General features: G+C 52.1%; 1 protein-coding gene across 2 annotated transcripts in view; it reads left to right on the top strand.

Moving 5' to 3' along the window:
* The window catches only part of bgnb (biglycan b), a 60061-nt gene extending 45446 nt beyond the window's left edge, over positions 1-14615 (top strand). For both annotated transcript variants that reach the window (XM_063034740.1, XM_063034741.1), the window contains exons 3-8: positions 1840-1952; positions 2859-3072; positions 7050-7160; positions 7869-7962; positions 12454-12592; positions 12975-14615. In XM_063034740.1, the coding sequence (XP_062890810.1) occupies positions 1840-1952; positions 2859-3072; positions 7050-7160; positions 7869-7962; positions 12454-12592; positions 12975-13172 (869 nt within the window). In that variant the 3' untranslated portion in view covers positions 13173-14615. The remainder of the gene's footprint in view (positions 1-1839; positions 1953-2858; positions 3073-7049; positions 7161-7868; positions 7963-12453; positions 12593-12974) is intronic.
* The last annotated feature ends 5442 nt before the right edge of the window (positions 14616-20057 follow it).

Genomic DNA, 20057 nt, shown 5'->3' with positions numbered 1-20057 from the left:
AATTTCTCCCAGTCCTCAGGTGAGCTGCTTTTTCTGGCTAATTTGTATGCTTCTTCTTTGGAATTGATACTATCCCTAATTTCTCTTGTCAGCCACGGGTGCACTACCTTCCTTGATTTATTCTTTTGCCAAACTGGGATGAACAATTGTTGTAGTTCATCCATGCGATCTTTAAATGCTTGCCATTGCATATCCACCGTCAACCCTTTAAGTGTCATTTGCCAGTCTATCTTAGCTAATTCATGTCTCATACCTTCAAAGTTACCCTTCTTTAAATTCAGAACCTTTGTTTCTGAATTAACTATGTCACTCTCCATCTTAATGAAGAATTCCACCATGTTATGGTCACTCTTACCCAAGGGGCCTCTCTTGACAAGATTGCTAATTAACCCTTCCTCATTGCTCAATACCCAGTCTGGAATAGCCTGCTCTCTAGTTGTTTCCTCAACATGTTGGTTCAAAAAACCATCCCGCATACATTCCAAGAAATCCTCTTCCTCAGCACCCTTACCAATTGGATTCACCCAATCTATATATAGATTGAAGTCACCCATTATAACTGCTGTTCCTTTATTGCACACATTTCTAATTTCCTGTTTAACGTCATCCCCAACCTCACTACTACTGTTAGGTGGTCTGTACACAACTCCCACCAGTGTTTTCTGCCCCTTAGTGTTATGCAGCTCGACCCATATCGATTCCACATCCTCCCGGCTAATGTCCTTCCTTTCTATTGCGTTAATCTCCTCTCTAACCAGCAATGTCACCCCACCTCCTTTTCTTTCATGTCTATCCCTCCTGAATATTGAATATCCTTGAATGTTGAGCTCCCATCCTTAGTCACCCTGGAGCCATGTCTCTGTGATCCCAACTATATCATAATCATTAATAACAATCTGCACTTTTAATTCATCCACCTTGTTATGAATGCTCCTTGCATTGACACACAGTGAACTCTTACACTGAGTTCAATGCTGACTGGCAACTCCTGTCTCGCTGCTGGTGCCAAGCTGAACTGGTCTGTACCACTCCTTTGGGCTCGCCAGATGCGCAGAGGGGCCAAGCTTGATGCATGGGCAACAGCCTGCTCTCCGTATTGTACTGTCCAGTCTGCATATCGAGACAGTTAGGATGCAGCGTGCATGATCGATGGAGGCCTTACGCTCTCACAACAGCGGAGTTCAACAGACCAAACATTGAAGTGGGTGGGCTACGGCAGTGAAATGCCACGAATGTACCTCAGCGGCCACTTTATTAGGTAGAGCAGGTGTCCAATAATGTGGCCACTCAGTGTACATAATTAGATAATAAATTTACTTTATCTTTGATTTCCACTGCCTGTTTTAGTGTCATCTGTTTGGCGAGGAGGGGGTTAACAGGACAGGCCACAGGGAGAAGTTGGCTGTGGGTCTTTGCTTCCCCCTAGTGGTCACCACCAGCTGTGCGCTCTCCAACAATGTCCGATGGACATTCAATGTCGAGGCCCAGAGAACAGTGTGCAAAGTGACGGGCTTCCATAGTCCAAGTTTCTCTTCCGTCGGGAAGTGTCTCCAGATCAAAGCTGACCTGCTCCCCGTTGTAACTTCTGTCCTCCAGAACTCAGGCCCTCTGCACAATCTCAATATGTGATATCGGGGTTGCCTCTGACACCCCAAACCCTCCTCCTCAAGAGTGTCAAAGCTTCCCAGGAGTGGAGGTCAGGTTTTATTTTCAAGGAAATCCCTCTGTTGTACAACATTCCCCAGATCCTAATCATTCAGGGGTGAACTTGCAGGGAACCGATTGATTGTACCCATTGTCTACACAGGGACATGAACCTGTTGTCTTCTCTCTCACCAGGACTGAAGGAGGTTCCGGCCAACATTCCCAGTGACACGACTTTACTGGATCTTCAGAACAACAAGATCACCGAGATTAAGGAAAAAGATTTTAAAAACCTCGGCAAACTTTACGTAAGGGTTTCCTGACGCTCAAACGCCGTGTCAAATTTCTGTTTATGTTGATGCTGTGAGAGGGGCGGAGAGGTGGGAGCACTGCGGGAGGGGGTGAGGAGAGAACACACTGGGAGGGGCGGTGAGGAGGGAACGCTGTTGGAGGGGCAGTGAGGAGGGAGAGCTGTGGGAGAGGGTGAAGAGGAAGTGCTGTGGGAGTGACAGTAAGGAGGGAATGCTGTTGAGGGAATGAGGAGGGAATGCTGTGGGAGGGGGTGAGGAAGGAACGCTGTGGAGGGGGTGAGGAGGGAATGCTGTGGAGGGGGTGAGGAGGGAGCGTTGTGGAGGGGGTGAGGAGGGAGCGTTGTGGAGGGGGTGAGGAGGGAATGTTGTGGGAGGGGGTGAGGAGGGAATGTTGTGGGAGGGGGTGAAGACGGAGTGTTGTGGAGGGGGTGAGGAGGGAGCATTGTGGAGAGTGAGGAGGAAGCATTGTGGAGGGGGTGAGGAGGGAGCATTGTGGAGGGGGTGAGGAGGGAGCATTGTGGAGGGGTTGAGGAGGGAATGCTGCGTTATAGGATGGTGGGAGGAAGGAAGGAGCACTAGTCTGCAGATGGGCCAACAAGGAGGGAGTACTGTGGGAGGGGGCAGTGAGGAGGGAGTACTGTGGGAGGGGGCAGTGAGGAGGGAGTACTGTGGGAGGGAGCAGAGAAGAGGGAGTACTGTGGGAGGGGGCAGAGAAGGGGGAGTACTGTGGGAGGGGCAGTGAGGAGGGAGCGCCGCAGTGTGGGAGTGAATTGTGAGAGGGAGCCCCAGCAAAGGTGTGGTGAGGAGGGAGCGCCGGGCTGCGAGAGGGCCGGTGAGAGGGGAACCCCTTGCTGTGGGTGGGGCGACGAAGAGGGATCTCATCTCTCTGTCTTCACCACCCAGGCACTGTACCTGGTCAATAACAAGATCAAAAAGGTCCATCCTAGAGCGTTTCAGCCACTGGTCTCCATCCAGAAATTGTACATGTCCAAGAACGCCCTGGTGGAAATCCCCAAGAATCTGCCTCGGTCCCTGGTTGAGCTCAGGATTCACGATAACCACATCACCAAGGTTCCCAAGGAGGCCTTCCGAGGGCTTAAAAGCATGAACTGTATCGGTGAGTGACAAGAAAACCAAACCCCTTCCTTCCCACTCCTCACCTACCCGGGTGGAGTTAGTCCGTGCACTCTGCATCCGCCGCATTACCTTGCCCACATCTACAAGTCAAGAGGGTGACAGGACACTCCCCACCTACCCGGGTGGAGTTAGTCCATGCACTCTGCATCCGCCGCATTACCTTTCCCACATCTACAAGTCAGGAGGGTGACAGGACACTCCCCACCTACCCGGGTGGAGTGAGCCCACGCACTCTAGTTCTGATTGCACTCGTCTTCAGTGGAGGAAACTCACAGAAAATGCCAAGCTCCCCCAGCATTATGTGTGCGTTCCTCTGGGTGTCCAGCCTCCAGAGAATCTCTTGTGTCGCTGATTTCACTGGAAAAAGCCGGCTTGCATTTACCCTGTCTGTACCCCTCATAATTTTGTATACCTCTATCAAATCTCCTCTCATTCTCCTATGCTCTGGAAAATAAAGTCGTAGCCTATTCAACCTTTCCCTGTAACGCAACATCCCGGCAACATCCTTGTAAATTTTCTCTGCATCTCTTTCAATTGGTATCTTTCCTGCCATTTAGGGCAGAAATGAAGGGCCTCCATCTCTGTCTATCCTTGGCCACTCAGACATAGAAGGACTCTCCATTGCTGTTTCTTTTTAACAGTTTTTACATGGAACATAGAACGGTACAGTACAGTAACAGGCCCTTCGGCCCACAATGTTGGGCTGGACCAGCTAAAGAGTAAATCAAACACACCCAAAAAAAACTAATCCCAACATCCAGAACCGGAATCAGGTGAATTATCACCAGCATGTAACGTGAAATTTGTAAACAAATGCAATACATAATCCAGCAAAGAAAAAAAATAAACAAATATGTGAATTCAATAGATTTTAAAAATCGTGCAAAAACAGAAATATTGTATATTGTTTTTAAAAAGTGAGGTAGTGTCCAAAGATTCAATGTCCACTTAGGAATTGAATGGCAGAGGGGAAGAAGCTGTTCCTGAATCGCTGATTGTGTGCCTTCAGGCTTCTGTACCTCCTAGCTGATGGTAACAGTGAGAAAAGGGTGCTGGAGGTCCTTAATACTGGGCACTGCCTTTCTGAGACACTGCTCCCTAAAGATGTCCTGGGTACTTTGCCTGAGAAGGAGCTGACTAGATTTACAACCCTCTGCAGCTTCTTTCGGTCCTGTGCAGTCGCCCCTCCATACCAGACAGTGATGCAGCCTGTCAGAATGCTCTCCATGGTACAGCAGAAGTTTTTGACTGTATTTGTTGACATGCCAGATCTCTTCAAACTCCTAATAAAATATAGCCGCTGTCTTGCCTTCTTTATAACTACATCGATATGTTGGGACCAGATCATTCTTATATTCATGCGCCCATCTAAACATCACTTAAAAGTCCCTAATGTATTTGCCTCTACCACCATAACATTCTCTGAGTAAAAAACCTACCCCTCACATCCCGTATGAACCTACCCCCTCTCACCTTCAATGCCTGCCCTCTGGTATTAGACATTTCAAACCTGGGCACAAGATACTCCCTATCTACTCTATCCATGCCTCTCATAATCTTATAAACCTCTATTAGATCTCCCCCCGGCCTTCGCCATTCAAAAGAGAACAGACTAAGTTTATCCAGCCTCTTGTGGTAGCGCATGCCCTCTAAACCAGGCAGCATTCTGCTGCCCCCTCTCCAAATCCTCAAGTCATTCCTAGAGAGGGGCGGCCATGCAATACTCCAGATGTGGCCAAACCAGAGTTTTATAAAGTTGCAACATAATCTCTTGACTTTTGAACTGAACGCCTCGACTAACAAAATCAAGCATCCCTTAAGTTTTATTTATTTGACCAGTCAGGGTTGTTGGCCTTGAGTGAACCTGGAGGACCGGTGGGCCACTCTTAGTCTGGCCTCTACCCTTTGACCTGTTTTGGCATGGGTGACCCTACCAAGAGCCAAAGCATAAAGCCCTGACTCCAGCCAACGTCGCTCTCCAGGTCACTGAGGCACGCAAGCCTCCGAGCCCTACGACAAGATTGTGGTCCTCTGGGAGGACATTTGTTACTACCGATGTCTTATGCAACTTCAGCATCCCAACTCCTGTACTCAGTGCTTTGATTTATGAAGGTCAGTATGCCAGAGGCTCTCTTTACGACCCTATCCAGCTGTGACACCACTTTCAAGGAAATGGGGATCTGTATTTCCAGATCTCTCCTGATTTCCCTCTGTTTGCATCTCTTATACTCCTCAAGTACCTCATTTGTTCCTTCCTGCCTCTGTGATATTAAAGGTACATTTAATGTCAGAGAAGTGTATACAATATACATCCTGAATTGCTTTTTCTTCACAAACATCCACAAAAACAGGAGTGTCCCAAAGAATGAATGACAATTAAATGTTAGAACTCCAAACTAACCCCCCACTCCCCCCTCCCTCCCGCAGCAAGCAATGATCCCCCCTTACCTCCACCGGCAAAAAAAACTGCATCAGGACCCACCACCAAGCACTCAAGTGTGAGCAAAGCAACAGAAAAGACACAGACTTGCAGTACTCCAAAGACTACTTGTTCACCCGGTATTTGACATACCACAGGCTCTCTCTCTCCCTAATAAGGAAAAAAGAGGTGTCTCTTCTTCACAGTGAGAGAGGAGGCATAACAATCAACTCGCTGGTTTACGATGTTAAAAGTACATTGTGTCACTTTTTCCGACCTCTGTGCCCAAATATCTTGGGTCTCTGGGCAAACAGCCTTACATCTTCCATCTCCCATGACACACGTATCTCCTGCCCAGACACCGACCTCCAATCCACCCCCCCCCAACCCCCATCTCCAGAGCCACGAGATCTTGGTCCACCAAAGGCGAGTGAAACTCTTAGACCGCATCCTTGGCATACCGAATAATGGCCATACATGAAACCCCAAGATGGGGCCCCGTTCCCACAAAGAACCGTAGTCAGTGTGTAACTCCAAGTCAGGATCTTCAAAAGAACCCTGAAAGGGAAAAATAGCGATATTAAAGATGAAAACAGAGCTGTTTCTGAAGATGCAAGGAAAGGAGTTGCCGTAGATGCCATTGATTCTCCTAAGCACCTCCTTCTTCTTCTTCTTACCTAAAGACTCAATACCTCTGAAAAGCCAAGGCTCCCTAAACGTGATATCCTTGCCTTTTATTCTGATAGGAACATAAACTCCATTCTCTCAAATGTCACTGCTGAACGCCTCTCCCTTGCCAAGCGGGCCCCTGCCAGAATGGAATCTATCTTTACCAGATCCCTCCCGAGACCATCAAAACTGGCCTTCCTCCCATTTAGAAACTCAAGCTGAGGACCAGACCTACCCTTCTCCGTAATTATCTTGAAATGTTCACTGGATCCCCTGCACACATTTCTGTCAGCTGTCTTGTCCATCATTGGAGATTCAGGATCACACTCTCTCTCGATGGGACCTCTGTATATTGATTAAGGAAACATTCCTGAACACAGCTGATGAACTCTTTCCCCACCCAGCCTTTTCACAGGAGGAGAGTCCCAGTAAGTTTGTGGAAAGTTAAACAAACTTATTTTTCTTGCAACTGTCTACGACTTCTCCACAAATTTTCTCCTCTAAATCTTGCTGACTGTTGGATGCTCTATAATAGAGTCCCATAAACAAGTTCAAGCATCTGAAATGTGACAGGAAAATTCACACTTTCCTGAGTAGAGTTAGTCCATGCACTCCGCATCCACCACATTACCCTCCCCCCATCTACAAGTCAGCAGTTCCTTGGGACTTCTCCATTTCCCTTGGTGAAGTTAGACCATGCACTCCACATCTGCCACATTACCTCTCCATTATCTATAAGTCAGGGGTGTTCGGCCACTAGTGCTTGCTGTTGGGGTCTTTACATTGAATGGGGAATCATTTATGCCACGTGCAAGACAAGCGAGATTCTTACCTTGTACTAACATCCAACACTGCTGTCCCCGTGACAGAGATGGGAGGGAACCCTCTGGAGAACTCGGGATTCGAAGAGGGAGCCTTCGATGGTCTGAAGCTGAATTACATCCGCATTTCAGAGGCAAAACTTTCGGGCGTTCCCAAAGGTGAGTAGGTGCCTGGAGAGGTGGCAATGATGGACAGGAGGTGTTGGAACAACTTCACTCCGTGTCTGACCCCGGGAGTGTGTGATGGACAGGAGGTGTTGGAACAACTTCACTCCGTGTCTGACCCCGGGAGTGTGTGATGGGACAGTGTGGTGGGAGTTTCACTCTGTCTCTGACCCCGGGAGTGTGTGATGGGACAGTGTAGAGGGAGATTCACTTTGTGTCTGACCCCAGGATTCTGTGACGGGACGCTGTGGAGGGAATTCACTCTGTGTCTGACCCCGGGGGTGTGTGATGGGATGGTGTGGAGGGAGCTTCACTTTGTGTCTGACCCCAGGATTCTGTGACGGGATGCTGTGGAGGGAGATTCACTCCGTGTCTGACCCCGGGAGTGTGTGATGGGACGGTGTGGAGGGAGCTTCAGTCTGTGTCTGACCCCGGGAGTGTGTGATGGGATGGTGTGGAGGGAGCTTCACTTTGTGTCTGACCCCAGGATTCTGTGATGGGACGGTGTGGAGGGAGCTTCACTCTGTGTCTGACCCCAGGAGTGTGTGATGGGACAGTGCAGAGGGAGCATCACTCTGTGTCTGACCCACATGCAGAAATGTGTCTGATATTCTTTGCAACACGAAAGCCGGGCATTTGGGCTAACGAGTCATACTAGTGCACAGTGGACCCACTGACCAGCCTGGTATTGTCTGATCGCAGATCTGCCCAACAGCATCCACGAACTCCACCTGGACCACAACAAGATCCAGGCCATTGAGCTGGAAGACCTCATCCGTTACAGTCAGCTGTACAGGTGGGACAGGGGAGCGGGATGAGGGGCACCGCACCGTGGGTTGGGGGAGTGTAGAGCCTGCCATGCTGCGGGAGGGGCGGAGAGGAGGAAGCGTCGCTCCGCAGGAGTAGGAGGGAATGGAGAGAGGGAGCACTGTGCTGCGGGATGAAAGTGGGGGGGGGGTCCTGTGCTATGGGCGGGGCGGAGAGAAGGAAGCTCCGCGCCGCAGGTGTTGGGGTGGGGATGGAGAGGAGGGAGTACCGCGGGAGGGGCGGAGAGGAGGGAGTGTCGAGCCACGGGGGCGGGGGTGAGAAAGGAACGCTGCGGCTCAGAGGAGATACAAAGAGGACTGACCCATCTAGTGGCCTGGGAAGCCTCTACCTCCTCAAGAAGCTAAAGGAATCCATCATATGACCCTCACCAATTTTTATTGATGCACCATAATAAGCATCCTATCGGGATTGATCACGGCTCGGCACGGCATCAGCTCTGTCCGTGACCGCGAGGAACCGCAGAGAGCTGTGGACACCACTCAGCCCATCGCGGAAACCAGCCTCCCCTCCGCAGACTGTGTCTGCATTTCCCTCTGCCCCGGTAAAGCAGCCAGCAGAATCCAAGACCCCACTCACCCCGGACATTCTCCCTCCTCCCCCCTCCCATCGGGCAGAAGATACAAAAGCCTGAAAGCCCGTCCCACCAGGCTCAGGGACAGCTTCTACCCCGCAGTAATGGACCTCTTCTACAATAACTCGGACCCTTGACCTCACAATCTACCTCTCCGTGGCCCTTGTCCCTATTATCTGCCTGCACCGCATCCTCTCTGTAACAGTTACGCTTCATTCTGTGACACACACACAAAATGCGGGAGGAACTCAGCAGGCCAGGCAGCATCTATGGTCGATGTTCCGGGTGAAGACCCCTCAGCAGGACAGGAGAAAAAAAAGATGAGGAGTAGAGTTAGTAGGTGGGGGGAGGAGAGGAAGGTGATAGGTGAAACCGGGAGGGGAAGGGTGAAGCAAAGAGCTGGGAAGTTGACTGGTGAAAGAGATACAGGCCTGGAGAAGGGGGGTTCTAATAGGAGAAGACAGAAAGTCATGGAAGAAAGAAAAGTGTGGGGGGGGAGCACCAGAGGGAGGTGATGGGCAGGCAAGGAGATAAGATGAAAGAGGGAAAAGGAGATGGGGAATGGTGAGGAGGTGGGGGGGGGGCATTAACGTAAGTTCAGAAATTGATGTTCATGTCATCAGGTTGGACACCCAGATGGAATATAAGGTGTTGTTCCTCATCGCGACAGTAGAGGAGGCCATGGATTGACATATCAGAATGGGAGTGGGAAGTGGAATTAAAATGGCTGGCCGCTGGGAGACCCCATTTTTTCTGGCAGACGGAGCATAGGTGCTCAGTGAAACTATCCCCCTATCTACGTCAGGTCTCACCGATATACAGGAGGCCACACCAGGACCGGATACAGTAGATAACCCTGACAGATTCACGGGTGAAGTGTCGCCTCACCTGGAGGGATTGTTTGGGCCCTGAGTGGTACTGAGCGAGGTGGTGTAGGGGCAAGTGTAGCACTTGTTCTGCTTGCAAGGATAAGTGCCAGGAGGAAGATCAGTGGGGAGGGACGAGTGGACAAGGGAGTCGCGTAGGGAGCGATCCCTGCGGAAAGCAGGAAGTGAGGGGGGGGAGGGAAAGATGTTCTTGGTGGTGGGATCCCATTGGAGATTGCGGGTATTGCAGAGAATTATGCCTGGACGCGGAGGCTGGTGGGGTAGTAGGTGAGGACCTGGCGGGAGGACGGGGTGAGAGCAGGCGTGCGTGAAATGGAAGAGATGTGGTTGAGGGCCACGTTGATGGCGGAAGAAGGGAAGCCCCTTTCTTTGAAGGAGGAGGACATCTCCTTCGTTCTGGAATAAAAAGCCTCATCGGCCTGAGAGCAAATGCAGCGGAGACGGGGGGAACTGAGAGAAGGGGATGGTGTTTCTACAAGTAACAGGGTGGGAAGAGGTATAGACCAGGTAGCTGTGAGAGTCTGCGGGTTTACAATAGACATCGGTAGATAAGCTGTCTCCACAGATAGAGACAAAGAGATCGAGAAAAGGGAGGGAGGTGTTGAAAATGGAGAGGAATTTGGAGGCAAAGGTGAAAAAGTCGGCAAACTCCACATGGGTCCAGGAAGCATCGATGTAGTGTAGGAAAAGTGCGGGACGGTCACTAGTGTAGGTTTGGAACACAGACTGTTCCACATAGCTGACAGACAGGCAGACATAGCTGGGACCCATGCGAGTGCCCATGGCTACACCTTTTGTCTGAAGGAAGTGGGAGGCACCAAAGGAGAAATTATTAAGAGTGAGGACAAGTTCCACTAGGAGGAGGAGAGTGGTGTTCGTGGAGGGGAATTGGTTGGGTCTGGTGTCCAGAAAGAAACGGAGAGCTTTGAGGCCTTCCTGGTGGGGGATGGAGGTGAAAAGCGATTGTACTCTTTTCCATAGCTGGTGCCTGGCCTGCTGAGTTCCTCCAAGCATTTTGTGTGTGTTGCTCGGATTTCCAGCATCTGCAGATCTTCTCTTGTTTGGCACTTTATTCTGCATTCTGTTATTGTTTTATCTTGTTCTACCTCAATGCACTGTGTAATAATCTGATCCGTATGAACAGTGTGCAAGACAAGGTCTTCACCGTATCTATAATTAACCAATTAACCAAGTTAGGGATGTTAGAGGGATCCCAGGATAGATCAGGAACAAGCCAGCCACCCAATCAGTGTTAAGTTAGCAGGGTGGTACTGCCACCATGTGGTGACTACCTGAGCACTGTCCCGTGACTGTTGACATGGGAAATTTCAAAGTAAAAATTATTTATTGTTATATACACGGGTGCAATGAAAAACTTACTTGAAGCAGAGTCACAGGCATATTGCATCAGAGACAGAACCTTTCCCAAGAAAAAAAATTACATAAATTATCCACGATTTTTACAAGAAAGAACACAATTTGAACAAAAACACCAAGTCCGTTCTAGCCCAGTGTCGCTGTGCCAAGGCAGTGATTAGGGTTGTGTCGGTTGGTTCAAGAACCGAATGGTTGAAGGGAAGTCGCTGTTCCTGACCCTGGTGGTGTGGCAGGTCAGGCTTCTGTACCCGCCCCCCCCCGCCCGACGGGAGCCGAGAGAAGATGGCACGGCCCAGGTGATGGTGGACGTTGCCTTCTTCAGGCAGTGCTTGCTGTAGGTATGACCGACGGTGGGGGTGAGATGTACCCATAACATATTGAGCTGGGCCCAATATTCTCTGCAGCTCCCCACACGTCCAAATTTCCATTCCTAACCAGGATTCACCAGTCAAGACACTTTCAACAGGACCTCTGTAGAAGTTTGTTAGTGTGTTCAGTAATAAGTCAAACCTCCTTAACTTCCTGAGGAAGGATGGCTGATTTATTATCCAGCTCAACCCTAATCCCCGTACCTTCTCCCCATAACCTTTCACACCCTGACTAATCAAAAACCCATGAACCTTAAATGCACCCAGTGACCTGGCCCCCACACCTGCCTGTGGCAACAAATCCCACTGATTCACCGTCCTCCAGCTAAAGGAATTCCTCCTCATCTCCATTCTAAATCGACGTCCCTCTGCTCTGAGGCCCCCTCGTCCTCAACTCCCTCACCAAAGGAAACATCCTCTCCACATCCACTCTATCGAGGCCTTTCAACATTCAATAGGTTTCAATAAAATCCTCCCTCATTCTTCTAAATTCCAGTGGGTAAAGGCCCAGATCCATCAATCATGCCTCATGTGTTAACTCCATCATTACCAGAACCATTCTCATGAACCTCCTTTGAACACTTTCCAATGTCAGCACATCCTTTCTTAGATAAGGAGCCCAGAACAGTTGACAATACTCCAGGTGTGGTCTGACCAACGCTTTATAAAGCCTCAGCATTACATCCTTGTTTTCATATTCCAGTCATCTCGAAACGAATGCTAACATTGCATTTGCCTTCATTACCACCAACTCAGCCTGGAAATAAACCACCAGGGAATCCTGCAAAGTCCCTTTGCACTTCAGATTTTTAAAATGCTCTCCTCGTTTAGAAAATAGTCTAAGTGTAAATAGTCCTTCGACCAAAGTGCGTGACCATACACACTTCCCGAAACTGTATTCCATTTGAACTCTGTCGAGGCCATAGAACATTCAATAGCTTTCAATGGGATCTTCCTTCCTTCTAAATTCCAGCGAGTAAAGGCCCAGAGGCTTCAATCGCTCCTCATATGCTCCCCATTCTCCTAATCCAAGTGCTTCTGCAGCCTCTCTGTTTCCCCAACACTACCTGCCCCTCCTCCTTCCTGATCGTGACTGTATGCGGGACCCAGGCCAGGTCACACGAGGTGCTAACGCTCAGATGAGCTCTCTCCAACCCCACAACATAATCCACGCGTGCTCACCCTCCCGGAAAGCGGGGAAGTCGGCCTCCAGCGGCGGGAGCGTGAACGTGTGTCGGCGTTTCTTCCCACTGCAGGTTGGGTCTCGGCTTCAACCACATCCGGGTGATCGAGAACGGGAGCCTGGCGTTTCTGCAGAACCTGCGGGAGATCCACCTGGAGCACAACGAGCTGACCCGCGTCCCAGCTGGACTCAACCACATGAAGTACCTGCAGGTGAGGGGCGGGGGCCGCGGGCTGTGTCTGTGTTGTTTTGCCGAGCACGGCGGGCTTGCTATGCTGGCGCCGGGATGTGCAGTGACACTTGCGGGCTGCCCCGAGCGCACCCTCGGGCGTGATGATTGTTAACGCAAACGACGCATTTCGCTGTCTATTCGATAAATACATTTCAATATGCAATCTTGAATCGCCGCCGAGTTTGCGCGCTGCGGGAGGGCAGTGAGGAGGGAGCGCCGCGCCGCTGGAGGGGCGGAGATGGGGGAGTGCCGCGCCGCTGGAGGGGTGGACATGGGGGAGCACCGGTGAGGATAGATCACTGCATTGCGGGAGGGGCCGCGGTGAAGCCCCGACTCTGATGCCATCTCCCCCCTCCCTGCAGGTCGCCTATCTCCACTCGAACAACATCAGCCAAGTGGGCGTCAACGACTTCTGCTCCACCGGCTTCGGATTCAAGAGGGCCTCCTACCACGGCATCAGCCTCTTCAACAACCCCGTCAATTACTGGGATGTCCAGCCGGCCACCTTCCGCTGCGTCACTGACAGGATGGCCATCCAGTTCGGCAACTACCGCAAATAGTCCGCCAGACGCTCTCTCCACTCCACTCTCCCCCACCCCGTCTCCGGGCAGGGTCAGTGTGACCAGCCCTTGTACAGTGCCTAACTCCTCTCCATCCTCACCTCCCCCTTTGTCCGTTCTCTCTCTTTCCTTCCCACTCGCCTTTCTCCCTCAGCCTCAACCTGCTTCTCTTTCCTCCCTCCCTCGTTCTCCAATGGCATTGCACCTCCAACTTTTCAAACCTTCTCTCACCTCTTCCCGCTCTCTCCCCACGCACTATCCCTCCCCTCCAATTCTTTCTGACCCTCTCATCCTCTCCCTCCCGCCCCTCCAATTCTTTCTGACCCTCCCTCCTAACCTATCCCTCCCTCTCCCTCCAATTCTTTCTCACCCTCCCTCCTAACCTCCTCCTCCAATTCTTTCTGATCCTCTCTCTAGCCCCCTCCCCCCAATATCTCCCTGTCCCGGCCATCTCTCGCCCTCCCGCTTTCCTCGACTCAGCAATCTATCTTCACCGTCGCCTGGCTTAAACCCCCAAATCCCTGCCCTGCCCTCGCCGGTCAGCAGTCTTTAATTACCCCCCTCTCCTCACTCCCATCCATTTGTCTCTGGTTTTCCGGGAGGGGGAGAGAGGAGGATGGGGGTGCGGGGTAGAGAGTAGAGGGAGGAGGAAAGGAGAAAGAGTGGTTGGGTGTAAAATGGAAGAGGGAGAGACACAGAGGAAGAGGGAGAGAGAGAGGGGATGGGGGAGAGAGAGAGAGGGGACGGAGGGAGAGGGAGAGGGGACGGAGGGAGAGGGAGAGAGGTGGACGGGGAGGGAGAGAGGGGAAAGGGGGTGAGAGAGGTGGACGGGGGAGGGAGACAGACAGACAGAGAGGGAGAGAGGAAAGAGGCAAAGAAGGGAAGGAAAGCAGAGAGAGAGAAAAGGGAAAGGGAGAGGAGCTCCATACTTCTCCCCCTCCTTATCCCCTCTGCACCCCCACCATTTACCCCCTCCTTCTCTCTCCACCCCCTTCCCCCCCCCAGCCCACTCTCTCCCCGCCGCCATGTAGTGAGTGGTGGGGGGGCTAAACCCGCCGACCGCGGGCGATCGCTGCTGGTAAGTCGCACCCGCGCAGAACCTCTAAGGCCGGCGGCGGACGGAGCACTGAGCGGCCCGGGGAGCCCAACCCCAGCGGCGGGCGAGGCTCGCGGTGCACCGACTGGCCAGCCCTTCCGAGAGAGAGAGAGAGAGAGAGAGAGAGAAAGGAAGGGAGGAATCAGCAGCCCCCTTCAGCTCCACAGCATCACCCCAAAAGCTGTCGCAGACCCAACGCCGCCTTCTTTCCCCCAGACCTATCGTATAACCTGTCCATTGTATCGTTGTGTATGGTGCATTTATCACTGATCTACAAATGTGGTATATCAAATCCTGAGTAATGTAAAAGAAAGTCTAATTAAAGGCAGTGCCAAGTATTCCAGTCACTGTGGTGCTCTTGGCTGAATCAGCGGCTAGACGCTCCTTCGCACAGTGATGAGGGGAAAGGACAGGCCTTCATGCCCAGATTCGGATCCGACTCGAGGCCCGGGCCTGCTGGGGATCGTTGCCTGCGGACCAGATGTGGGCCTCAACCAAGACCAGACTGGGGGATCTGGCCTTTGGAGCTTTATTAGAGACCCCCCCCCCCGCCCCACTCCTGTGCCCACTTTGGACCCATACTTCAATGCCAGGCCTTGGTGGAATCGGTAGCCTCACTCGAGGCCCGGCTGAGCGGGGGGAGGGCGTTCTCATTTCTGAGGCCTGGCCCAGACATAGCGGTGTGTGACCGAGTCGAGACCCACAGTTACAGGCCTGCGGTGGAGGCCAGCTGAGTGAACCTCATTAATGAGATTCTTCCCGTACAGCCATTGCTGGGGCTCAGGTCTGGTGGCCCCACTCTGGGCCTGACGTAGTCGAGCAAACTTGTCGCAGGTTCTGTCAAAGGTGGCCCTGCTGCTGGAGGCTCTGGAGAGTGGGACGGCACTTGAATTGGGAGGAACGGGGGCATTCAGGGGAGGCAGGTGAATGGAGGCAAAGGAGTGGATGGAGGTGTGATGATGAACTGAATTGTAGGAAGGAGAGGAATTGGAGGAGGGAGAGAGGAGGGGTAAGTGGGAGGAGGGAGAGGGGAGGGGTAAGTGGGAGGAGGGAGACTGGGCAGGGGGAGTGTGATCGGAGGAAGAGGGGAGATTGAGAGTATGGGGAGTGAGAGGAGAGGGGAAGGGGAGACAGGTAGTGAGATGGGGAGGAAAGAGGAGGGAGTAAAAGGGGTGGGGAGATGGTGAGGAAAGAGTGGAGGGATGAGGGGGAGTGGGGAGAGAGGGGAAGGGGAGAGAGGCGGAGGGGAGATGAGGAGAGGGGTGGTGAGATGGGGAAGAAAGAGGGAGTGAAGGGGAGAGAGAATAGGAGTGTGTCGGGGGAGAGGGGATGGGTGGGTGGCTGGGAAGGGGAGGAAACAGTGAGTGGAGGCGGGGGGAGAGGGAGGGGGAGGGAGGTGTGAGGGGGATGGGAGATGGTGAGGGGGAGAGGAGAGAAGGGATAGGGAGAGGGAAGGTGATAGGAATACGGAGGGGGAGTGAGGGAGGATGGGAGAGGGATGGAGGGGTGGGTAGGAATGGGAGGAGACAGGGTGAATGGAGGGGAGAGATGCAAGACGACAAGGGGGGGGGGGTTGCCAGGGGTGATGCTGCTGGGACGGAGCAGAGCCCCGGATCCAGGCCTGGAAGATGGGTCACCGTGCGGGGCTGACCATGGACAGTGTCCCGAGAGGGCAAACGGGCCCGAGCCGTCGGTGACATGGGGATGGCGGAAGGGTCACTGGTCAAGTGGGGTCCGGTTCTCTCCCCCTGTGCTTTGTAACTCCAAACGGATCGAAAGGAAGACGAAGTTGTCCAAAATGCGGGTCTCACTTTAACCGAAGCGCGAACGTGATAGCGTCATCACGTAATTTGCACTCAACCCGCAGTGAATTATTGAAACATTATTGGTATCCCAAACAATACATTTACAATATTACTCAAATATTAACTACACAACAGACCCCAACCTCTCCCCTCTATCCCTCAATACACTCCTCCCTCCGCCTCTGCTTTCAAAACTCCTCTCTCCAACACTCCGGCACGATTTAGGGAGCAGAGGGAGAGGATGAGGGGGACATCGAAATGAATTAGGGAGCCACGGGGTAACGTTGAACCCGATAAAACGCTGGTTAGACCACACTGGGACAACAGTGCTCAGTTCTGCACCTCAGAAATGGAAGCTTTCCAGGGAGGAGAGAGGGGGAAGGGGAGAGGGAAGGGTGAGAGGGGAAGGGGAGGGAGAAAGAGGGTGGAAAGGAGAGAGGGGGAAGGGAGGGAGAGAGGGGGAAAGGGGAGGTAAGGGAAGGGGAAGGAGAAAGGGGGAATGGGAGGGTGAGGGGAGGTGGAAGGGGAAGGAGAGAAGGGCGAAGTGGGAAGGGTAGAGAGGGGGAAGGGCAGGAGGATGGAAAGGGGAGAGGGGAAGGGGAGAGATGGTGGAAAGGGGAGAGAGGGGAAGGGGAGAGATGGTGGAAGGGCGAGAGGGGTAGAGAGGGGGAATGGGGTGAGAGGGTGGAAGGGGAGAGAGGGGGAAGGGGAGAGATGGGAAGAGGGAAGAGAGAGGGGAAGGGGAGAGATGGTGGAAGGGTGAGAGGGGTAGAGAGGGGGAATGGGGAGGGAGGAAGGGTGAGAGATGGGGAGGGGGAAGAGAGAGGGAGAAGGGGAGAGAGGGAATGGGGGACAGAGAGAGGAGAGGAGGGTGCATTTTGTGGATTGATTTCAGTGGGAATTATAGGCCAGGAATGTAGCAAGAGAGGGAATGAGTAAGACTATGCCAATATTAGGCAACAGGATAGGCTGAGGGTAGGGTGGGCAGGGCTACACTTTCCCTAGAATATGCTGTTCCCGGTGCAGTCAGGAGTCCCCAAACCAAGGGTTAGACCCACACTAGGGCACCGTGCACTGATCCCATCTCCATAACCTTTGGTCAGATCCCATCTGTATATGTGAGTCAGACTCACACTGGGAGCACCATGCACAGTTCCTATATCATATCTCCTGGGTCAGACCGACACCAGGAGCATCGTGGACAGTTCCCATCTCTGTATCCCTGGGTCAGACCCACACCAGGAGCATCGTGGACAGTTCCCATCTCTGTATCCCTGGGTCAGACCCACACCAGGAGCACTGTGCACAGTTCTTGTCTCCCTATCCATCTGGGTCAGACCAACAGCGGGGGCTCCGTGCCCAGGGTTGAGACAAACAACAGGACAGGGTGGTGGACCACCTGATACAGTGGATTGAAAGAAGGAAGTGTGAGCTGTTGCACTTTAGGACATTAATCCAGGGTAGAACTTACACAGCAAACACTAAGGGCACCGAGGAGGGTAGTAGAACAGAGGGATAAAACAGGCCAAAGTCAGCACAGTTTCCTTCAGAGAAAGTCTTGCCTGACAACTCTGTTGGAATTCTTTGAGGAACTAACAGGCAGGATAGACAAAGGAGACTTAGTGGATGTTGTGTGCTTGGATTTTCATAAGGCCTTTGACAAGGTGTCACACATGAGGGCTGCTCATCAAGAGCCTATGGTATTACAGGAGAGATTCTGGTATGGAGGCAAAGAGAGGGAACAAAGGGAGCTTTTTTCTGATTGGCTGTCGGTGACTAGTCATGTGCTGCAGGTGTCAGTGTTGGGAAGCTGGAAGGTCTGAAGGTGAGTAGGTCAGGTGGAGAACACCCCAGAGGTCGGAAAGAGGTGGCTGAAGAGATTGTGGAGCCATTAGTAATGATCTTTCAAGCATCGATAGATTGTGCAATGATTGCAGAGGACTGGAAAATTGCAAGTGTCACCCCACTCTTTTCATGTTATATGCCAATGATTTGGATGAGAGAATTGATGGCTCTGTAGCCAAGTTTGCAGACGAGATGAAGGTAGGTGGAGGGGCAGGTAGTGTTGAGGAAGCTGGGAGACTGCTGACCCAAAAGGATTAAGAGAAATTAGGGGAATGGGCATAGAAGAGGCAGACGGACATGCTCTTTGGAAGAAGGAATAAAAGCATAGACGATTTTCTAAATGAGGAGAAAATTCAAACACCCGAGGTGCAAAGACTCTTGGGAGTCTTTGTGCAAAGATTCTCTAATCTGCAGGTTGAGTGGGCGGTGAAGAAGGCAAATGCAATGTTAACATGCATTTCGAGGCGTTATAAGGAACTGGTGAGGCCTGACTTGGAGGATCGTGAGCAGCTTTGGGCCCCTTGTCGAAGAAAGGATGTGCTGACACTGGAAAGGGTTCTGAGGAGGTTCGTGAGAATGATTCCAGGGATGAAAGGGTTAACATATGAGGCGCGTTTGACGGCTCTGGGCCGGTACTCGCTGGAATTTAGAAGAATGAGGAATATAGACGTATATAAAATTACGAGGGGTACGGGTGGGGTAAATGCAAGCAGGCTTCTTCCACTGAAGTTGGGTGAGATTAGAACTAGATGTCATGGGTTAAGGGTGAAAGGTGAGAAGTTTGAAGGGAAGCTTCTTCAGTGGGGTGGGGGTGAGTGTGTGGAACGAGATGGCAGCGGAAGTGGTAGATGCGGGTGAAATTGCAACATTTAAGAGAGGTTTGGTTCAGTACACAGATGGGAGGGGTACGGAGGACTGTGGTCCCGGTGCAGGCCGATGGGAGGAGACAGAATAAGACCCAGACTTGATGGGCCGAAGGGCCTGTTTCTGTGCTGAAGTGCTCTGTGACTATGACAGGAACATGAAGCTGAAGATTATCAGGTTGCAGTCTACGCACTGTACGAGACTTAAATAGGCAGAAAATGTCAAGAGGTTTGGGCATTGTGCAGTCAGCGGGCTATTCTTTTCATTTGTTAACATCTGATACCAGAGTAGCTTCGAGAACAGCACGACAGGCCTCTGGAATGTATCTGTGTAATGTCCACCTCCCGATCCGCTGTAGCCCACTGAAACCGTGGCCTCATTCACGCGGATCAGAAGGCTCCTCTCTGTGGCCCCCCTCCCCTACACTGTGAGACTCTTCCTCGCCTGCACCCCTCCATCTCTATGACCCCCCTCCTTCACTCCCTGTCTCTGTGACCCCCTCCCTCCCCTGCAACCCTGTCCACATCTGTGACCCCCTAAACTCTTCCCTATCTCTCTGATCCACTCTCTCCCCCAAAACCTTCCCCATCTGTGACCCACTACCTCCCCTACGACCCCATTTCCTTCTCCATGATGCCCTCCCTCCCCTAATCCCTTCCCAGTCTCTGTGACCCCTCTCTCCTACACCCCTCCTCCATCTCTATGAACCCTTCTCTCCCCCACACCCCCCTCCATCTCAGTGACCCCACTCTCACCTGCACCCCCCTCTACGTGACCCCTTCCTCCCCTACACTGTTCCCCATCTCTGTGTCCCCCTCTCTCCCCTGCAAGCCTCACCGTCTCCATGACACCCTCCCTCTCCTAAACCCTTCCCAGTCTCCATGAACACCTCCCCGTCTCTGTGAGCCCTTCTCACCCCTGCAGCCTTCCCCATCCCTGTGACCCTCTCCCTCCCCCACACCCCTCTCTGTCTCAGTGACCCCCGCCCTTGCCTACACCACTCTCTACATGACCCCCTTCCTCCCCTACAAGCCTCCCCATCTCCGTGACCTCTTTAGCACATTGGCTGTTTGCCAACTTTTGATTATGTATTGTTTTTCATAAATTGTACTCATTTTCTGTATTTTCCTGTGAATGAATCTCAGGGTTGTATGTGGTGACATATCCGTACTTTGATAATACATTTATTTTGAACTTTGATGGGATTTCTGCTGGGATGGTGCAGACACCTCGCTCTTAGCCGGGAATATTGGGAGAGAGAAGAGAGATGGGCGG

Source organism: Mobula hypostoma, chromosome 28 (assembly GCF_963921235.1).
Source record: "Mobula hypostoma chromosome 28, sMobHyp1.1, whole genome shotgun sequence".
Lineage (NCBI taxonomy): Eukaryota > Metazoa > Chordata > Chondrichthyes > Myliobatiformes > Myliobatidae > Mobula > Mobula hypostoma.
The sequence above is the reverse complement of the archived record's forward strand: the minus strand, read 5'-3'. Positions and strand labels throughout refer to the sequence as shown.